The 17,345-nt window shown below is 44.4% G+C and overlaps 3 protein-coding genes across 3 annotated transcripts; 1 reads left to right on the forward strand and 2 right to left on the reverse strand.

The window, feature by feature from the left end:
* Nucleotides 1-1,256: 1,256 nt before the first annotated feature.
* On the reverse strand, nt 1,257-2,360 carry LOC133929914 (alkylbase DNA glycosidase-like protein mag2). Its single transcript, XM_062376669.1, has one exon. The coding sequence runs from the start codon at nt 2,279-2,281 to the stop codon at nt 1,436-1,438; it is 846 nt and encodes a 281-aa protein (XP_062232653.1). The 5' UTR covers nt 2,282-2,360; the 3' UTR covers nt 1,257-1,435.
* A 1,997-nt stretch (nt 2,361-4,357) lies between these two features.
* Nucleotides 4,358-10,198, forward strand: LOC133929439 (sugar transporter ERD6-like 4). The gene is made up of 17 exons (XM_062376192.1): nt 4,358-4,818; nt 4,909-4,998; nt 6,754-6,813; nt 6,901-6,966; nt 7,187-7,252; nt 7,344-7,419; nt 7,683-7,747; nt 7,836-7,928; nt 8,092-8,172; nt 8,259-8,343; nt 8,775-8,821; nt 8,899-8,961; nt 9,040-9,099; nt 9,265-9,330; nt 9,420-9,479; nt 9,659-9,773; nt 9,863-10,198. Exons 1-17 carry the CDS (start codon nt 4,510-4,512, stop codon nt 9,973-9,975), a joined length of 1,515 nt encoding a protein of 504 aa, XP_062232176.1. The 5' UTR covers nt 4,358-4,509; the 3' UTR covers nt 9,976-10,198.
* A 2,314-nt stretch (nt 10,199-12,512) lies between these two features.
* On the reverse strand, nt 12,513-13,449 carry LOC133928197 (GATA transcription factor 15-like). The gene is made up of 2 exons (XM_062374432.1): nt 13,016-13,449; nt 12,513-12,818 (listed from the first exon to the last, which is right to left on the reverse strand). The coding sequence occupies exons 1-2, from the start codon at nt 13,412-13,414 to the stop codon at nt 12,513-12,515; spliced, it is 705 nt and encodes a 234-aa protein (XP_062230416.1). The 5' UTR covers nt 13,415-13,449.
* Nucleotides 13,450-17,345: the final 3,896 nt, after the last annotated feature.

The following is a 17,345-nucleotide window of genomic DNA, read 5'->3' on the forward strand; positions in this document are numbered from 1 at the left end:
CTCCTACTTCCAACAGAAAAGCTTGGATCTTACGGTCTATTCCCTCGTGCATCCAGCTTGCTGCCGACACGCACCTCTCATATTCCTTTACGGGTCACAGCTTATTGCCAAAAAAGTTCATCGACCTGGCCTTTTTAGCGGTGCGGGCGGGCATGCGTTTGTGTGGTTTCTTTTCTTTTCGAGCGAGCGAGCGATTTTCCCACAAGCAATGCTTTACAACTGTAGAAGCAGCGCAACTAAAACCAGTAGAAGTAGATCTTACAGGGTACAAGGCAGAAGTAACGTTCAGAATTTACACAAACTTACAGTGTGTGTATTTACTTTTGTTTTCAGGTTGAAAGCGTGGAAGCTCCAGTAAGCAGAAAACAAAGTTCTAAGAATCTAAGATGGGCTTAGGTTCTACAAGGAAGCAAAGTAATCCAGCTCTGGTTGGAGAATAAAAGGATGGAAAGGGGTGTGTGTGTGTGTGTATAGTAGGTACTGAGCAACGTTAAGTCTCCGTGTGGTCGTAGGATCTAGTGTACATTCACAAACTGCAGGTGTTCATTGTCCCCTTGAACTAAGTTATGGAGCAAATTACGATGTAAACTAGTGTCTTTATGCTGATTCAAAAAATTGTGCCTGGTAGCATTCTGTTGCCTCCAATAGTTGGTTTAGCTGGCCACTCTGTTTCTTGCATCAGACTCAAAAAAGAGATGTCACTGTTAGAGAATCCTTTGTGCATATGGTAGAATCATGGTTGGGCTGTGTGGATCTTCGTCGTGCAGAGGCCGGGAGCAAGCTCTTAAGAGTTAATAAAGCTTTCATTATCGAAAAAAATGTTAGAATCATGGTGGTGTAGCTGTAGAGTCAAGAACAGCACTACAGATTGGTTCAGATAAAAAAAAAACATTCCAGCTGTTTATATATTAACTGCTCTAAGATCTACAATAAAGTTATAGCTGAACAACGATATAGGACAACAAGAGTTTTGAGGCAGAAAAACCATATCATTTCCCACCACAAAGTCTTCCCTCTTTTCCACAAGAATCAGGATAGGAAGTCATTAAGTTATGCGCATATATCAGGATAGGATAGCATACAAGTACAGTAACATTTCATTCCGAATATCTGATACAATACAAGTAAAAATGCATTTGATTCAGAATAGGAAGTCCTTAAGTTATGCCCATATATCAGGATAGGATAGCTTACAAGTACAGTAGCATTTCATTCTGAATATCTGATCCAAGTACAAAGTTACAAGTAAAAATGTATTTGATTCTGAACTTGATCGATTCCAGTTGCAATTATGCAATGACCGTAGAAATAAGCATGCGCAGTGTCACAACATTTCAGTAATCTGGGAAAGCATCTACCACAGAATCATCTAAATCTAACAGCTTCAGGACAATAATACAGAAGACCATCACATACATGATACTGACATACCTAGCTACGAGCTCGCACTGCCTTTCTTCTTCTTGGCCGCGGCGCCCTTGCTCTCCATGAGGCGCCACATGTACCATGCGCCGACCGACCTGTATGGCCTCCACCGCTCGCACAATGCCGCCATCTCCTCCGGCTTGGGCAGCGCCTTCAGCTTGTACAGCTCCCGCACGCCCTTGCGCACGCCGAGGTCGCCGCAGGGCAGCACGTCGGGGCGGTGCAGCGAGAAGACCATGAACATGTGGACCGTCCACTCGCCGACGCCCTTCACCCTGGTGAGCTGCGTGAGAAGAGCGGCCTCGTCCATCGCGGCGACGGCGGAGTCCGAGAGATCCCCGGCGGCGAACTTGCCGGCGAGGTCGTGCAGGTAGGAGGCCTTGCGGCCGGAGACGCCGATGGCGCGAAGGTCGGGGGCGGCGAGGGCGAGTACAGCGGCAGGGGTGACCGCGTCGGAGGCGGCGGCGGAAGCAGAGGGGAGGAGCTTGAGGAAGCGAGCGTAGATGGCGTCGGCAGCGGAGGGCGCGAGCTGCTGGTAGAGGATGGAGCGCGCGAGGGAGTGGAATGCGGGGAGGGAGGGGGAGGAGGTGAAGGTGGGGGCCTCGGTGGAGGAGATGACAGCGGAGAGGAGAGGGTCGGCGGAGTGGAGGTGGCGCAGCGCCGCCGCGAGCTCGCCCAGGAAGGACAGCGCGGGCAGCGCCGGAGCCAGTGGTGGCACGGCGGTCGTGGTGAGAGGTTTCGCGGGCGGTGCCTTGACGATCTTGCGGGAGCGGAAGGAGATCTTGGTGGCCCCGTGGTCTGTGACCGCCGTCGGAGGCACGGCCGCCGGAGATCGTGAGCGCGCCGGCCGTCCCATCTCGGCGTCTCTGCGGGGTAGCGTGCGGTTGCGACGTACGGAGCCGCCGGAGTTGGTCAAAGGAGTAGGCAACTGGACATGGGATAGATCCTTCGCACCATCCGATTAAAACTGTGCGGTCTAGATAAAGGAAGGTCGGTGCAAACGAGCTTTCTTATTTTTTTATTTCGAAAATAAAAAATTACACCTAGATGTTTAAAAAAATTACAAAAAATAAACTACAGTCTTCCTTCCAGCAAACAATATATTTAAAAAATAAAGATTTAAAGAAACATTGCATTGCATTCCTCCCAAAATTCAAAACACTATCAAAAATTAATTATGATTTTTTAAAATATATATTATAAAAAATGATATAATCTATCTCTCAAAAAAATTCAACTCAATCAATTACGTTTACAATGAGAATATAATAGATAAATTTCTATGTACAATAAAAATTTGTCTTTTTATTGTACATGTAATATTTTGGTTTCAATTTTTTTAGAGCTAGATCATAATATCTTCTATAACCTATTTTTTAAAAAAAAAATCATGACTATTTCGATAGTGTTTTAAATTTTGAGAGCAATATAACACAATATTTTTTTAATTTTTTTAATCTATCGTCCGTTAGAAGGATGACATCTATATTTATTTTTAAATGTATCGCTCGCTGGAATAGCTATAGCACCTATTTTTTGCAATTTTTTCAAATAGATGTCTTTTGTAATTTTTTTATTATCCAGATATAAAAATAAAAAAATCTGGTGTTTTTTATTTTTATATTTTCTAATATAAATAATTAAATAAGAAAGTGAGAGGGCGGTAAGGTGCCACCGTGTTAGGTCCAGCCCTGGGTGTGCAAAGACAGTTAGGCTCTGATGAACAGTACCCATCAGTTTTTCTAATTTTTCTTCTCTTCTATTTCTTTATTTGGATAGTAGGGTTACTGTACTCTAAAATTTACGAAATTTTTTCTGTAGAGACTATAATTCATGATGAATTCATTTTAAAAGGATTCATCTCAATATCCCATATAGGTTTCAAAAAAAAAACTCCAAAAAATCTACTTCTAGCAATTTTTAAGCATAAAAAAATCTCAAAAATCTGAAAAAATTCATCAATATTCCTCTAATGTGTCTTAATAATATCTAAAATTATTTCCTTCCCTAGATTACTTATTGAGTTCCTTTGCGATACTCTATTTATATGTATTTTTATCATTTCATGTGATGTTCTCTTTTTAATTCAATTTAAATTCAAATAAATTCAAACATTCACAAATTCATCCAAACATGCACAAAATCCAGTGCAAACGTTAGATATGTGGGGCTGGCCTGCCTGAGTGTGGCCCAGTCCAGTTAAGTTCGCCGATGAATGGCGCGACCTAAATTTGGACCGTGGAGAATAATCACGACCCAATTTGGTCCGTACAAATAGAGGCCCAAGTTTGTATCCCCGAAGCCCATGTCAGTCATTAGCATCTGGCCGTCTACTCAAATTGCTTTCTTTTGCCTTCAAAGTTGTAAAATCAACAGTACATTATCAAGATTAAATGTAAGCATGAGTGCTTTGGCACTACCTGATCAGTCTGAAGCAAGTTTCTTGAAGCCTGCCTGCTTTGGGATTCTTTTGTTGATTAAAAATTTCTGCTAACTGACACTGTGAATCTTGATGATTGACACTTTCATCGCGGGTTGTTTTGGTAACGGGGAGCTGGACATTTTATTTGGATATATGTTAGGATGCACTGGATATGAGTATTGTGTGTATATATAAGTATGTGTGTGCGGCCAACTTGCACTTAAAAAAAGATGGGTTGGCACGAACGTGCGACTAACTTATATTGTACAGATTATAAAAAACAAGTTACTCGCAATGTTGTGCACACTGGGTCACTGGCCATATGCCCATATCTGTCGGTCAAAGTTCCCAATCACAAGCGAGACCTTTCCTCGTGAAAAAATATCACAAGATGTGTACTATCATTTGCAGACAAAAAAAAAAGGTTTCTCGAGTATGTCACTGTCTGTCCAACGATGGATTTATCCATGATCCAGCTTCGCGCATTGGATAGTCATAGTATAGCTTGGGATCGGCGAAAAGACCATTGCACATCGACACATCCTTCATCCTTGTCTGAACACGACACCTCCTCTTCTTCCTTCTCCCGTCACAAGCCGGAGGGATAGAAAAAATCCGTTCTTGCGCCAGGTGTTGACCGTGAATCAAGCGAGCGCGGCGCCATGACTAGCAGCGGAAACAGGGGAGGAGGCGGTGGGGGCGGGGGCGAGAGCGGCAGCGACCACGACGGCGGGCTGCAGAAGCCCCTGCTGCCGAACAGCGGGAGCTGGTACCGGATGGGGATGGGGTCGCGGCAGTCCAGCCTCACCGCCGGCACCTCCTCCATGTCCATCATGCGCGAGTCCCACGTCTCCGCGTTCCTTTGCACGCTCATTGTGGCGCTCGGCCCCATCCAGTTCGGGTTCACCGGCGGCTTCTCCTCCCCCACCCAGGACGCCATCACCAGGGACCTCAACCTCTCCATCTCCGAGGTACGTCCTGGCTGTAACCTCCACGCTTGCTTCCGGTTTGTCTTTCTTTCGTTTCTTCTTGTCTGAAAATATATTGACCGCGCCCCGCAGTTCTCGGTGTTCGGCTCGCTGTCCAACGTCGGTGCCATGGTCGGGGCGATCGCCAGCGGGCAGATGGCTGAATACATTGGACGCAAAGGGGTGAGAAATTTGATCCTTTACTGCCATTACTTGTTCTTTAATTGGATGATCTGTTTGTTACTTGTCGCCTAACAGTTAAGAAAGTTCGTCATCACTTTTTTTAGGACTAGAGAGAGAGAGAGAGAGAGAGAGAGAGAGAGAGAGAGAGAGAGAGAGAGAGAGAGAGAGAGAGAGAGAGAGAGAGAGGATGCTGTGTTGAGAGTTGAGATTAAATAATCCTCCGTTCCGGTGATGGAAATCAGATAAGATAAGATTTCATAATATAGGTGGAGTTGATTATTCACTTGGAGGGTGAACATACCGTGGTGCAGGGCGGACAGAGTGACGGTAATAGGTCAGTCATACCGCGGTTAGTAGAGATGAAGAGACTGGTAACAACGACATAGGAGCATGAGGGACGGTGGTGATTATTCTCTGTGACTTGGCAACACGTGGCGCGAGCTCAGGATCTAGGATGATATTGGAGAGAGCTTGTGTGCTTTGAAGTTAGCAAGAGCGTGGATTGTTTCGAGTTGTACGTACGGGTTTCCTGAAGTGTAGATCGATGGGTGTGAAGAAGCTTTAAGGGCTGAATTAGAAGAAAGTAGAGATGCCTCTACTTGCAACTGGAGTAATTTGGTTGGTCTGAGACTGCAGGAGGCTATGGTATAAGATGTCGGATAATCATAACCTAAGAATCAAGTGGAAGAGCAATGCTAATGTGACGATTTCTATATGTGACTCGGAAAGCGACAGTGAAGTTCTCAGTATCATGAATGCAGTCAATTGAAAGCGTGGATGTTGTATTCAGTTGGCTCTTATCACGTGACGCCCAACAGGGAGCAATTCTCTTCATGAAGTTTGGTGATTTTTGTTTTATCTACTTATGTGACGACGCGGGTTACCGTGCTGTTGGAGTAAGGTGCTATCAAAATTAAGATCTATTATAGAGTTGTGTGCTTCAGGGAGTCAGGCATGTGTCAAAGCTAAAGAGGAATATGATTTCGCTCAAAGAGGTTGTGTTGATAGAAGAGAAAGGTGCTCAGTTGCAGGTGGAGTCATAAAGTCTGAAGTTGTAGGGATAGCAGAGTCTCTGAAAGGTGGTGAGTCTAAGTAAAACTCATCAGGGCAGTATCGTTGGGCGGCAAAGGCAACAACTCAAGTCTGGTGTACATGGAGGTTCGCGCATGATGGCCGCAAGGTGGTAGATTATTCGCCAAGGTGGAGTTTGTTGGATATGTGTCGAATAATTGTGTGGAGTTGGTTACGTATAAGACTTGAAGTTGTATTAGCGTTATATGGTGGAATCTTAGTAGGACTCTAGATGGAATTCTAGTAGAATTGTTGTAACTAGGCCTACTCATAAATATAAGAGGAGGACCACCGTTTGTAACCATAACGGCATAGAGAAAGGTTTGTAAGGGGCGGTGGTTTTGCCGAGAACCCCTAGAAACGACCGGTGTTGCTATTTGGTGAGGAGTGTCTATAGTCATACCCCGGGGATGTAGGTTTCGGTTGAACCTCGTTAACAAATATCGTGCCTCTGGTGTCATCTGTGATCGTGTGTATTGTCTCGGCAGATCAATCCGTTGCTTCCGCTGATGGCTAATTTCCTAAAAATCTTTGCCGTTGATATGTTAATCATTAATAAAGCAGTGTGGGTGATGTATTTTGTACAAAAGTTCAACCTCTTGTTCAATGTATGACAACATTTCAATAATTAATCGCTCTAAAGTTGTACTATTTTACTCTAATGGGATCGCTAACTGTTTGCAGTCATTGATGATTGCTGCGATTCCAAACGTCATTGGTTGGCTTGCAATCTCCTTTGCAAAAGTACGACACTACATCTTTCATGAGTTTATTTCACCATTGCTGCTTCTGACAACATAAGCTTGATGCCTGTCGATGTCTGTTTTACAGGACTCTTCATTTCTGTATATGGGACGATTGCTTGAAGGATTTGGTGTTGGTATCATATCCTATACGGTTAGTATAAGTAGACTTCATGCCTTCTTATTTGTGTGTAGATGATTTATGCTTAGAGCTTGATTCTGTAAGGTTGTATGCTGTTCAGTAAAGGGAAGAAATATCAACTGAGCTGTCAGTATTTTTCAGACGAAGTGGTCATTCCTCGATACAATGAGAACCTTGAAAGCTTGGACTAGTTACAACACTCAAATCTTGATCTGTGAATTATGTGATACAGGTACCAGTATACATAGCAGAGATATCTCCTCAGAATATGAGAGGAGCTCTTGGCGCTGTAAACCAGGTGTGTTTATCCTTCCCTGCATCTTATCCTTTTGTTATTCAGACACTTGGCTTGTTTATTTGAACTCATTATGCAATTGTTCATTGTACAGTTATCTATAACCATTGGTATCTTGTTGGCTTATTTGCTCGGCATGTTTGTTCCTTGGAGGCTGCTTGCAGTGATAGGTATTGTGGCTAAATCTGGATGTATTGCTGAGTCTGTTCTTTATTGCTGTTAGCTTACACACACTTAACCTCTCATATTTCCGCTCACATGTAACTGCAATGTTTTTGGAATATATGACTTGCATCCTAGAAATACAGTAGGTAAATATTTTCATTGCAGATCCTATTGGTATTGCAAAAGTGAGTGTACCCTGTGGAATTAGTATATGCGTCTGGACTGCCGGTAATTTCTTATCCAAATATGCGTGTTGCCATGCTTGTAGGAATCTTGCCCTGCACAGTGTTGATACCTGGTTTATTCTTCATTCCAGAATCTCCAAGATGGCTGGTATAGACATGCACAATTTGGATATGAACTGTGGAGTATCGCACCAAACTGAAATTTTAACGACCATTTTTTATCTGTTTGTCTCTAGGCAAAGATGAACATGATGGATGATTGTGAGACTTCTCTACAAGTTCTGAGGGGATTCGAGGTTGACATCACTTCAGAAGTAAATGATATAAAGGCAAGCACTTTCATCCATTCCTCTGGACTGACTGACTACATTCTGTGTGAACTATCTTCAGTCTAGTTGTTAAGATTTTCTTTTACATTGGGCATATGGCTATATGTACCTCATTCTTCTGGAATCGATGGAATCGTCTTTAGCTTTCATCCCCATTATGCAGAGAGCAGTTACAACAGCAAACAAAAGGACTACAATCCGTTTTCAAGAGTTAAACCAAAAGAAATACCGCACACCCCTAATTGTAACTTTCTTACCTTTGTTGGCTTATTTCATACCAAAATTAGTGATTGTGTTTTCTAGTTGTGAACATGCTACAACTTTTGGCAGCTAGGAATTGGCCTACTTGTACTGCAACAGCTAAGTGGAATCAACGGTATACTGTTCTATGCAAGTAGCATCTTCAAAGCTGCAGGTAAGTTGCGCAGGTTTTCTCTCGCCTATACTTTTTATTACTAGTTAGGCATAATAAGTTTTAAGTACAAAAGTCCGGATACCTTGCAAATTTAACTGAAACTTCAGGAGAAGTATTTGCTCGATAGCCAAAATGAGTGTCTGTTTGGCAATATATTTCTTCCAGAGGTAGGAATGCTGTAGCGGACTACAGTCTACAGATTTCAAAGAACTGCACTTGGGACAAACTGACCTGATTATTCGCTATGCATCATAATAGGTTCAATCAAGTTGCAAGTTATAAAATGGTCTATCATTCTCCTTCCTTGATGAAAGATGCCATTTCATTGTTTATTGTAAATAAGTATTAAGTTCCCACTATATTTTTGTGCAATAGTGATATTATAGTCAATTTTGGCTTTTAGATTTCATTTAACATCCAAAGTTCTTCAGGGCTCACAAACAGTGACTTGGCCACATGTGCACTTGGAGCTATTCAGGTGTGTAACTACTAATTAGGAAGACCTGATATAGTTTCTCTGTAATTTATATTAATCTGATCACTGCATTTTGTCAGGTTATGGCCACTGGAGTTACAACAGCATTATTAGACAGAGCTGGCCGGCGGATCCTCCTTATTGTAACTTTCGCTTCCCTGTAAAAACCATTAGTTTGTAAGATTTCTGTTGCTTGATTTAATTCTCACTTCAAACTACAGATTTCTGCTGCCGGGATGACTCTAAGCCTTCTTGCAGTTGCTGTTGTATTTTTTCTCAAGGTTCAAGTTTCTTTACCATAGGATTCGCATGAGAACATAATTTTTCTGCTTCACTCTTCGCACTTGACTAGTAATCTGCTTATGAATGTTTTGATTATTGTTTCAGTATCTCTCGTCTCAATCCACTGAATATTATTCTTTCTTATCATGATTTCTTCATTTCAGGATAATATTTCACATGATTCTAACATGTACTACATCTTAAGTATGGTATCATTGGTTGCTCTCGTGGTATGTCTGCCAGTTATGTTTCTTCTGAAAATTTACACCCAAATGTTGGAATATGTGCGGAAATTTTTAACTCAAATCACTTTGTTCAGACTTATGTCATTGCATTCTCTTTTGGTATGGGTGCCATACCGTGGATTATTATGTCTGAGGTACAGTACTTTGTCGCGTTATTCATATAGCTCGTAAGATGCCTCCCTCCTAGTTTTGGCATTCCACTGAAGAGCACTATTCACGTCACCACAATTTTGGAGCAAGTATTTGAGTTTCACAACTCAGTCTCATGCTGTAAGTGCTCTGAAGACTTAGTCCTGGATTTTTACATTTTCAGATCCTCCCGGTCGGCATCAAGAGTCTCGCAGGAAGCTTCGCGACACTTGCCAACTGGCTGACATCATTTGCTATAACAATGACAGCAAATTTGCTGCTCAGCTGGAGTTCTGGAGGTCCATACTTCTGCACTTCTCTCTTGCGTAGTGTAGGGCTATGGACCATCAAACCTGATGCAGGTTACCTTTGTTTGCAAATCCAACAGGAACTTTCGTCTCCTACATGATTGTGAGCGCCTTCACTCTCGTGTTCGTTGTCCTCTGGGTGCCAGAGACAAAGGGAAGAACTCTTGAGGAGATCCAATGGTCGTTTCGCTGAGCTTTCCAGTGTTTAGCGGATGTGATGGTTCTTCTAGTTTTGTCCTCATAAAAGGCAAAGGTTGATTTGCATAATCAGAATTCTTGTGTATTATTTTCCAACTCAATTACTGGGGAAGGCCACACTTTTTTTTTTTTGGTTCATACGATGCTTTGTACATTATTGTACAATGTTGTTTCAACTTATCCCAATTGAAATGTAAATGCTTGTGCAGTGACTCTTACTCAAATTGCTTTCTTTTCGCCGTCAGCATTGTATGATCAAAGACACATTGTGAAAATAAAGTGTAAACATGAGAGGTTTGGTATTCCTGGTAAATCTCAGGCACATTTCTTGACCTGGCTGCTTTGGAAATTTTCTTATCTTTATCAGAACTCCTGCAAACTGACAATGTAGATCTTGTTAATTGTCGCCTTCTTTCTTTTTTCTTTTCCCCCTTTTTTTTTTTGAGAGAGTACATTTTGGACCCACGCTACACTGTTGCTTGGCACATATTGATGTCATGCCTTTCAGGATATCTTGTAATAAAAGTGGATAAATGGTTCTAGCACTAGATGGTTGTTCAGAACCGTTTGTTATGTAATTTTAGTTGCAAATGCTAGGTACTTGGATGTTTCCTTAGACCAGAATAGTACTTTTAGCCTGTTCTGCTACAGTTGCCGTATGCTTCTTTAGATTAGTGTAACTTTTACCTTAAACTAGTCACGGGTTAGTCATCAGCTTTGTGGTAAACAGAAATCCTTTTTTCTCGCTCGGGCAAGTGCGGTGGTGTTATGTACTGTAATCAAAGGCTTGTTCGGCCACGGTTTTGATGGATCGATTACAGTTGCCGTGAAAAGTGATGGCACCAAACTTGCACGTTCAGTCCAGGTCTGTCAAACTTGCATAGTTGCTTTAGCAGCCACTGAAATCAAAGCAACTGATGCACATCTGATAAACACATGATCAGGAAGAGAGGAATGATCCCAACGCAACTTGCAAAGCTCGTGTTACATGCTGCTGCTTCACAGAGTCCGAAAACAGCAGAGGAACTGTGACAGGAGTTTCAGGCAACGACCTCACCCCATCAACATTTCTCCCTTTTACTGCTCCTCTTCCGAAATTATTCGAGCATAAAACTTCGCAGGATGATCCAGTACTGTACCCCTGTCCATGTGAATTTTTCTGGAGTTTTTAGTGGTCGGGATTTGAAGCAGCCACCCCCGTCATGAACATTTTGCCTTTTTTCACTTCTGTCTATGCAGAATTCGTTTCAGTGTAAATTTTACAGGATGATGCGCCACTGTAATCCCCTCGTGTTCCTATTTTTCGTAGGATTTTCTGTGGTGATTTTCAGTGTAGGAAAGTTATTTGCAGGTGGTCGGTGTTCAGCCGCGAAAGAAGAGGGGGTGGTCGGTATTTCAAATAAGGACCACCCCGTCAACATTTCTTTCTTTATTCTCCCTCTTTCGAATTCGTATGAGTTTGAAATTTTGCAGGATGACTTGCGAGTGTAGTCCCTGTCTCCTCCAGTTTTTGCAGAATATTTCGTATTGATTTGGAACATACAAAAACGAATTGGAAGAGGGGGGGGGGGGGGTCGTTATTTGAGATAACGACCACCCCTATGAGCATTTCTCTTTTTTGATTCTCCGTCTCCCGGCGGATTCGTGTGAGTTTGAAATTTTCTGGAACGATTCTCGTGTGTACTCCCTGCCTCTCCCGAATTTCGCAGAATTTTTCGAAGTGACTTGGAGCGTATGAAAGCGCGAATGTGGGGAGGACCGACAACCCCCAGGTGCGTCTCTCTTTTTTGGCTCTCCCTCTGCAGAACCAATTCGAGCCTGAAATTTCGCAGTGTGATCGACCAAGTGATGTTGGATTGATCATACAAACAACCATCGCGTTACCTTCTACCGCGCGCGATTACCATGTTGATTTCCTCTAAATCATGCGTGTATTCGATTTCGACACAAGGTTAATTTGGCTACTGTCAAGATTCAGTACTGTCAAAAACTGGTAAGATTCAGAAAGAGAACAACTGGTTGGTTGGTTGATTTATGTAGAGAGCTTAGACATACAGATCAGTTTTAGCAATGTGACTAACAAGACTCAAAAAACAAAAACAAAACTGATTCGGGTTTCTTCAGAAATTATGCTCGTTGCTCGTCTGTCAGTCGATCGAGAGAGAGAGAGAGAGAGAGAGAGAGGATGTTCTGACAAGGTTCGGTCAATTTAAACAGAAAGCAACACATATAATACAGTGTAGACGGAAGCAAAAGAGGATCCTTTCGTGGGTCCCGAAATGTATGTGATGATTGATCGTTGGAGTGACCTCACAGCTCAAAAGGGCAAACATCTCTTTCTACATGTATCCTCAGACCTTTTGAATCCAATGATGATGATTATTGAACAGTGAAAAAGTACTGTTAGTTAAGTCACAGAAGAAATGTGGAGAACAGGTAAATTGACACGCGATTGGTCAAGCAGTACAACTTTCTACTGATTTCGTTGCTGAACTACGCTGATAAAAAATTGCTACGCTAGCTAGTAGTAGCCTATTGCTTGTAGTACTGGAACAGGGTAGGCCTGTCCCGGACGGCAAACGCCGGCGAGGGGGGCATCACGTTGAGCATCCACGACAGGCAGGGCCCGTCCGCCGCCGCGTCCACGACGTCGCCGTACATTGCGTAGGACGCCGACTTCGCCGCGGCCGGGCCGTAGCATCCCCACTGCTGCTGCTGCTGTCGAGCGTAGCCGCCCCACGCGTACCCCAGCCCGCCGTCCTGCGGCGCCGGCGCGACGGCCGCCGCGGCGCGCCTCTCTTCCTTCTTGTACCGGATCCCGCAGGCGTTGCACAGTGACTGCAAGCAAGGCAAAGACCAAAGAGCGTCAGAATGTGTGGCACGTTATTCTCGGGACGTGAACGGTGACGAATGATATTTAGACGGCGCTGCATTAGGAGGCATCTGAAGCGCCGCTGTACAGAATTTTTTTCATTCTCGTGCGGGGAAGGTGGTTGTGTTAGCAAGTGAAAAGGTGAGCGCGCGCGCCGCCGCACCTTGGGTCCCCGCGGCCCGTTCCGCCAGAGAGGCGTGGACGTGGTGTCGCAGTTCGCGCACCGCCGGGCCGGCAACCCGCGGCCGGGCTCCTTGCAGGATGCCCCGCCGCCGTCCTGCCTGCCGCTGTACGCGCGCGTGGATGCCGCGTCCCGTGCAAGCCCCACCGTCGCCTCGGCCCGGCGTGTGGACGGCGTGCCAAGCGACAACGTGCAGTCCACCGGCCCGCCGCCGTACGGCGACCGGCCCTTCTCCTCCTCGTCCTCCCAGTGGTAGCACTGTCCCGCCGCCATGGGGAACAGCAGCGAGAAGGCCGACGACGCGGCGGCGCCCCCGCACCGGCCGCCGCAGCCGCCGGCGTAGTGCAGTCCGCACGCGCACGGCGCCAGCTCCTGCAGCATCCTGCGCAGCTACAGGCCGGCTACAGCTAGCACCGCTCTCTAGGTACTTGCAGCGTGCGTCGTGATATACATCAGGACATGGATTGGAGCGCAGTGTGCGAGCAGTGAGGTCGGTGTTGTCTGTTCTTGGAAACGGCCTCAGCTCATACGCTCGTGTGCACTGCACAGTGGCAGCAGTACAGTACGGCTGCGCGCGGTCGGTTGGGAGTCGGCTGGCGGATGAAGAAGAAGCAGCTCTTTGTGGCGTGTAGCTCTGGGCGCGGTTGCTTCTTATAACGACGACGCGACGTGCGACGGTGAGTTGGCTGGGTTTGGTGGTGCGCGGCGCGGGAAGCGATGAGTGGTGTGCGCGCGCATGTCTGCCTCCACTGGGCTCTGCTCTGCAGTCTGCAGCTTGCAGGTAGGGCGAGCGGTCAAGGGAGGCGAGGGCGGTCAAAAGAGAGGCGAGGACGGCCACGTGAAGCGGGGAGCAGTCTCCCACGGCTGGCCTCGGGCTGGGGACGTGGGTCGTGTCCTCGTACTTGTTGGCAGGGACGAAGCTACAACCAATGGTGCTATCAAATTTACAACCAAAAGTAATACTAGTATTGATCATATAACCTAATTTATCTTATTGCAAATATGATTATAATAAAATAATTATTATTAAAAAATTGATTTATCGATACTAGTACACCATCATAGCTTTACCTAGCTTCGCCCCTGCTTGCAGGAGAGAGGATCCGATCACCAGGCGCACAGTCAGATCTGCTCCCCCTGTTGATCCGTGGGATACATCATTCAGAGTTCGTACTGCGCTACGAGTATTACTAAGGTGGAGCACAGATGTATGATATGAAAATTACTTGGGTGTTATTATTTAATGTCCGTAATACGGTATAAGATATAGATGGTTTTACTACTGATCAAATTAAAGCATCACTAGCTAGCTCGTCCCAAGTCTCACGTGCTTAATTATTCACTTGAAACGTACGGGGCATACATAACAACGGAATCGGATATGCTCCAAACGTCATGTCCCTACTTTTCTTTGCAAAAATGAAAAGCGTGTCGCAATGTTTGGCTACATTTTCAAGTGGAGCGCAAGGTGTATCGGGAACTTCTAAACAACAAAGGAAGAGCCAAGCAATGCATGCAAAGAGCCCTGGGGCTATAAACGGGAAAGGAAAAGGAAGAAAATCGAAAGAAGCAAAAGGGAAAAGAGGCAAACCATCCATGCATGCATGCATGCAGGGTGAACTCGAGAAAAGACGAGGAGATATAATTGCTGGGAAGGGATAGATTTGCATGGATTGGCCACGCCACGAAATGATGAGCCCCTCGACCGTTCAAAAAAAGCCCCAGGTCGAATCAAATCGGAATGATCGATCGATGTGTAGCCCCATATTTGATTTGCTCTTCAACTCCCAAGTTCTTCACGTTCTATACATCTTTGCTGTTTTAATTTCAGTTCTCCTTCTTCTAGCTACGACTGGTGAAGTCAAAGGAGGCAGTGATCGGTTGCAGAGAAAGCCAAAGCCTATCCTATTCCTGCCAATGATTCCATTTGCTGCAGGCTATCGGCCAAGTTAAAGTGCCGACACGACCGCCACAGCCTCTGTCATCTGCATGCATGCATGGCCCCTATGTGCTGCACACGTACGTACGTGCGAGAGTACGCTCTGAAACGCACCAGGAGATCGATTAAGGATCGCTCGTGCGTGTAGCAGTAGTACGTACACTGGCTCTGGCTGCATGTCGAACTGGCACAATCATATACTAGTATCCTGCATCCCTACCCTATAGGCAATACCAGTACGTACCACTGATATTTCCTCTCCTTTTTTCTGTATGTTTCGATGATAAGTTCAGAAAAAAACATTTACACGCAAAAGATTTAGTATATTTTCATTCCTGTTACTGGCCAATGTTTCAAAATACTCATCGCTTCGTAGAAAATGTAAGTGCAGAGATGATTACTCTAAGAAAATGCAGGTACAGAGATGATTAAGTAAAGTTTTCTCAAGTACGGACACCTGCCGGGGATCTGTCGTGTGGCTGTTACTCATCAGCTGAATGCTCGCCCTGCGTGACAGCCCAATCCGCTCGAGAAGATCAAGTTGTCCCGACACACGCCCAGAGTTAAGCCTAGAGATTGATGTCGTTTGATTGCCTGGAACACATGTTGATGCATGCATGCATGAGGACCGCCCTGCTTAACCATGATCCCTTTGTTGGCTTTGGTTTTCGGTGAGAGAGGCAGAGATCCATAGAGCAACTCTACTCTGCTATACGACGTGCTGCCCAGTATCAAATGATAGCGATACTATACCATGCATAGTACCATGATCTCTTCTGTCTTCTCTAGGTTTGAACCATTCATCGACTAATAGATCGATACTTCGCTCTGACGTGGTCAGTTTAATTTAGTAACTAACCGTAACACGCTTGTTGATAAGATTAACCTTGTTGTTTATAAAAGAAACTAGCAAGGTGGTGCACGTTAATATCGTGGCTGGGTTCGCTGCAATATTTTGTTACGATAACATTCGATTAAAAAATTGTCTCTTTAGTTTTTTTATGAGGTTAGTGTCATTTAGTTACTAAACATATAAAATTAGAAGAAGAGATAAAAATTATATTAGAGGAAGAAAAAATCATATATGCTCCAAACTTATACCCGAATCATATGCATATATTTGTTTGATTCCAAAATCATATGTCGGGTGTAGTCAATCCAATCAAAATCAGAATAGGTTTATCTTACATGTGTGTTATGCGTGGTAGGTTTATCAGAATAGTCATGCCCACGATGCCCATATGGGTTTCGGGTCCCCGTCGGATTTGATGCTAAAGGCATATTTTCACCCGTTAATTGAATTGGATCCGGATCAGGTTTCCTAATTCGGATTTCAAATCATATGCGTTCTAGCTGCACTCAGCTCTAACCCCACATGTTTCCAGGTCTATCCTCCTCTACCTCCTCTCACTCTTCTTCTTTCTTCTTCCTTCTCCTCTTGGACCTCCTCCATCTTTTCCTTTCAATAGCATTCAGGGCCGGCCCTGAGGAGGGTCGAGCAGAGCGGCCGCCCCGGGCCCCCAAAACCAAGGGGCCCTTCTTCATGTATCTGTGTATAATATACATATATAACAGTTTGTACGACAACAGATAGAACTAGATCTAAAGCAGCAGTTAGACTTAGTAGTCCCTACGGTAGGACGCAAGTAGCATGGTTTCTCTGGTCCATAAAAATTCAAGTGACCTGTCTGTCTAGCCTATTTAGTTGTTTGGCTGTTTCATGTTTTCTTCTGTACAAACAATCTAGTTTCTTGCGTTCCGTGGGACCACGACTCCAAGGCATCCTTCATACCCGCAGCTTCGATCGAGGACATGCATCAGCTATTTGTCATATGAGTTTTCGTCGCTAGTTTTTCTGCTCTATAGTTTCTACTTCACCTCAAATGGATCCGATCCTTGTTGAAATCGCACGTTTGAAATATGGAAAGGTCCCCGCTTGCTCCGGTGATCAATGGGTCCAGTGTTTGTACTGCGGTGCTGGCACCTGCGAGCAGATAGCTCTAAAGCTACTATAGTTGCAAACTAACTGCTGCATGTACCGATGAGTAACTAGAGCTACACGCAGCAAGTTGTACATAGGCACATGAGTATCTCTACCTAGCTAGCATGCATTAACGCAATCATACATGTATGTACTCTGATCCCTCATAATTTTATTTCGCATTTACAATAATTTTGTTCCAGCTTACCGTAACAGATACATTCTAAGTTGTTCAAGCTTATCGTAAATGCTCATGTACTCTACCTAGAATATTATCTTTGTAATTAATATATAAATATTTTAATATTTATGTTTAATGGGATCTCGCTTTTAGTTTTTTTTTTTTCGAATCACTGAAATCTCATGACCGATCCTGATAGCATTACAGCCAA

Source organism: Phragmites australis, chromosome 9 (assembly GCF_958298935.1).
Source record: "Phragmites australis chromosome 9, lpPhrAust1.1, whole genome shotgun sequence".
Classification (NCBI taxonomy): domain Eukaryota; kingdom Viridiplantae; phylum Streptophyta; class Magnoliopsida; order Poales; family Poaceae; genus Phragmites; species Phragmites australis.

Bases quoted from the DNA above. Each gene is read 5' to 3' on its own strand.
- LOC133929914 (XM_062376669.1), bottom strand. From the start codon at position 2,281: ATGGGACGGCCGGCGCGCTCACGATCTCCGGCGGCCGTGCCTCCGACG.
- LOC133929439 (XM_062376192.1), top strand. From the start codon at position 4,510: ATGACTAGCAGCGGAAACAGGGGAGGAGGCGGTGGGGGCGGGGGCGAG. The intron at 4,999-6,753 runs GTGAGAAATTTG...AACTGTTTGCAG, and splicing joins AATACATTGGACGCAAAGGG to TCATTGATGATTGCTGCGAT. The intron at 8,173-8,258 runs GTAACTTTCTTA...AACTTTTGGCAG, and splicing joins AATACCGCACACCCCTAATT to CTAGGAATTGGCCTACTTGT.
- LOC133928197 (XM_062374432.1), bottom strand. From the start codon at position 13,414: ATGCTGCAGGAGCTGGCGCCGTGCGCGTGCGGACTGCACTACGCCGGC. The intron at 12,819-13,015 runs GTGCGGCGGCGC...CCTTGCTTGCAG, and splicing joins ACGGGCCGCGGGGACCCAAG to TCACTGTGCAACGCCTGCGG.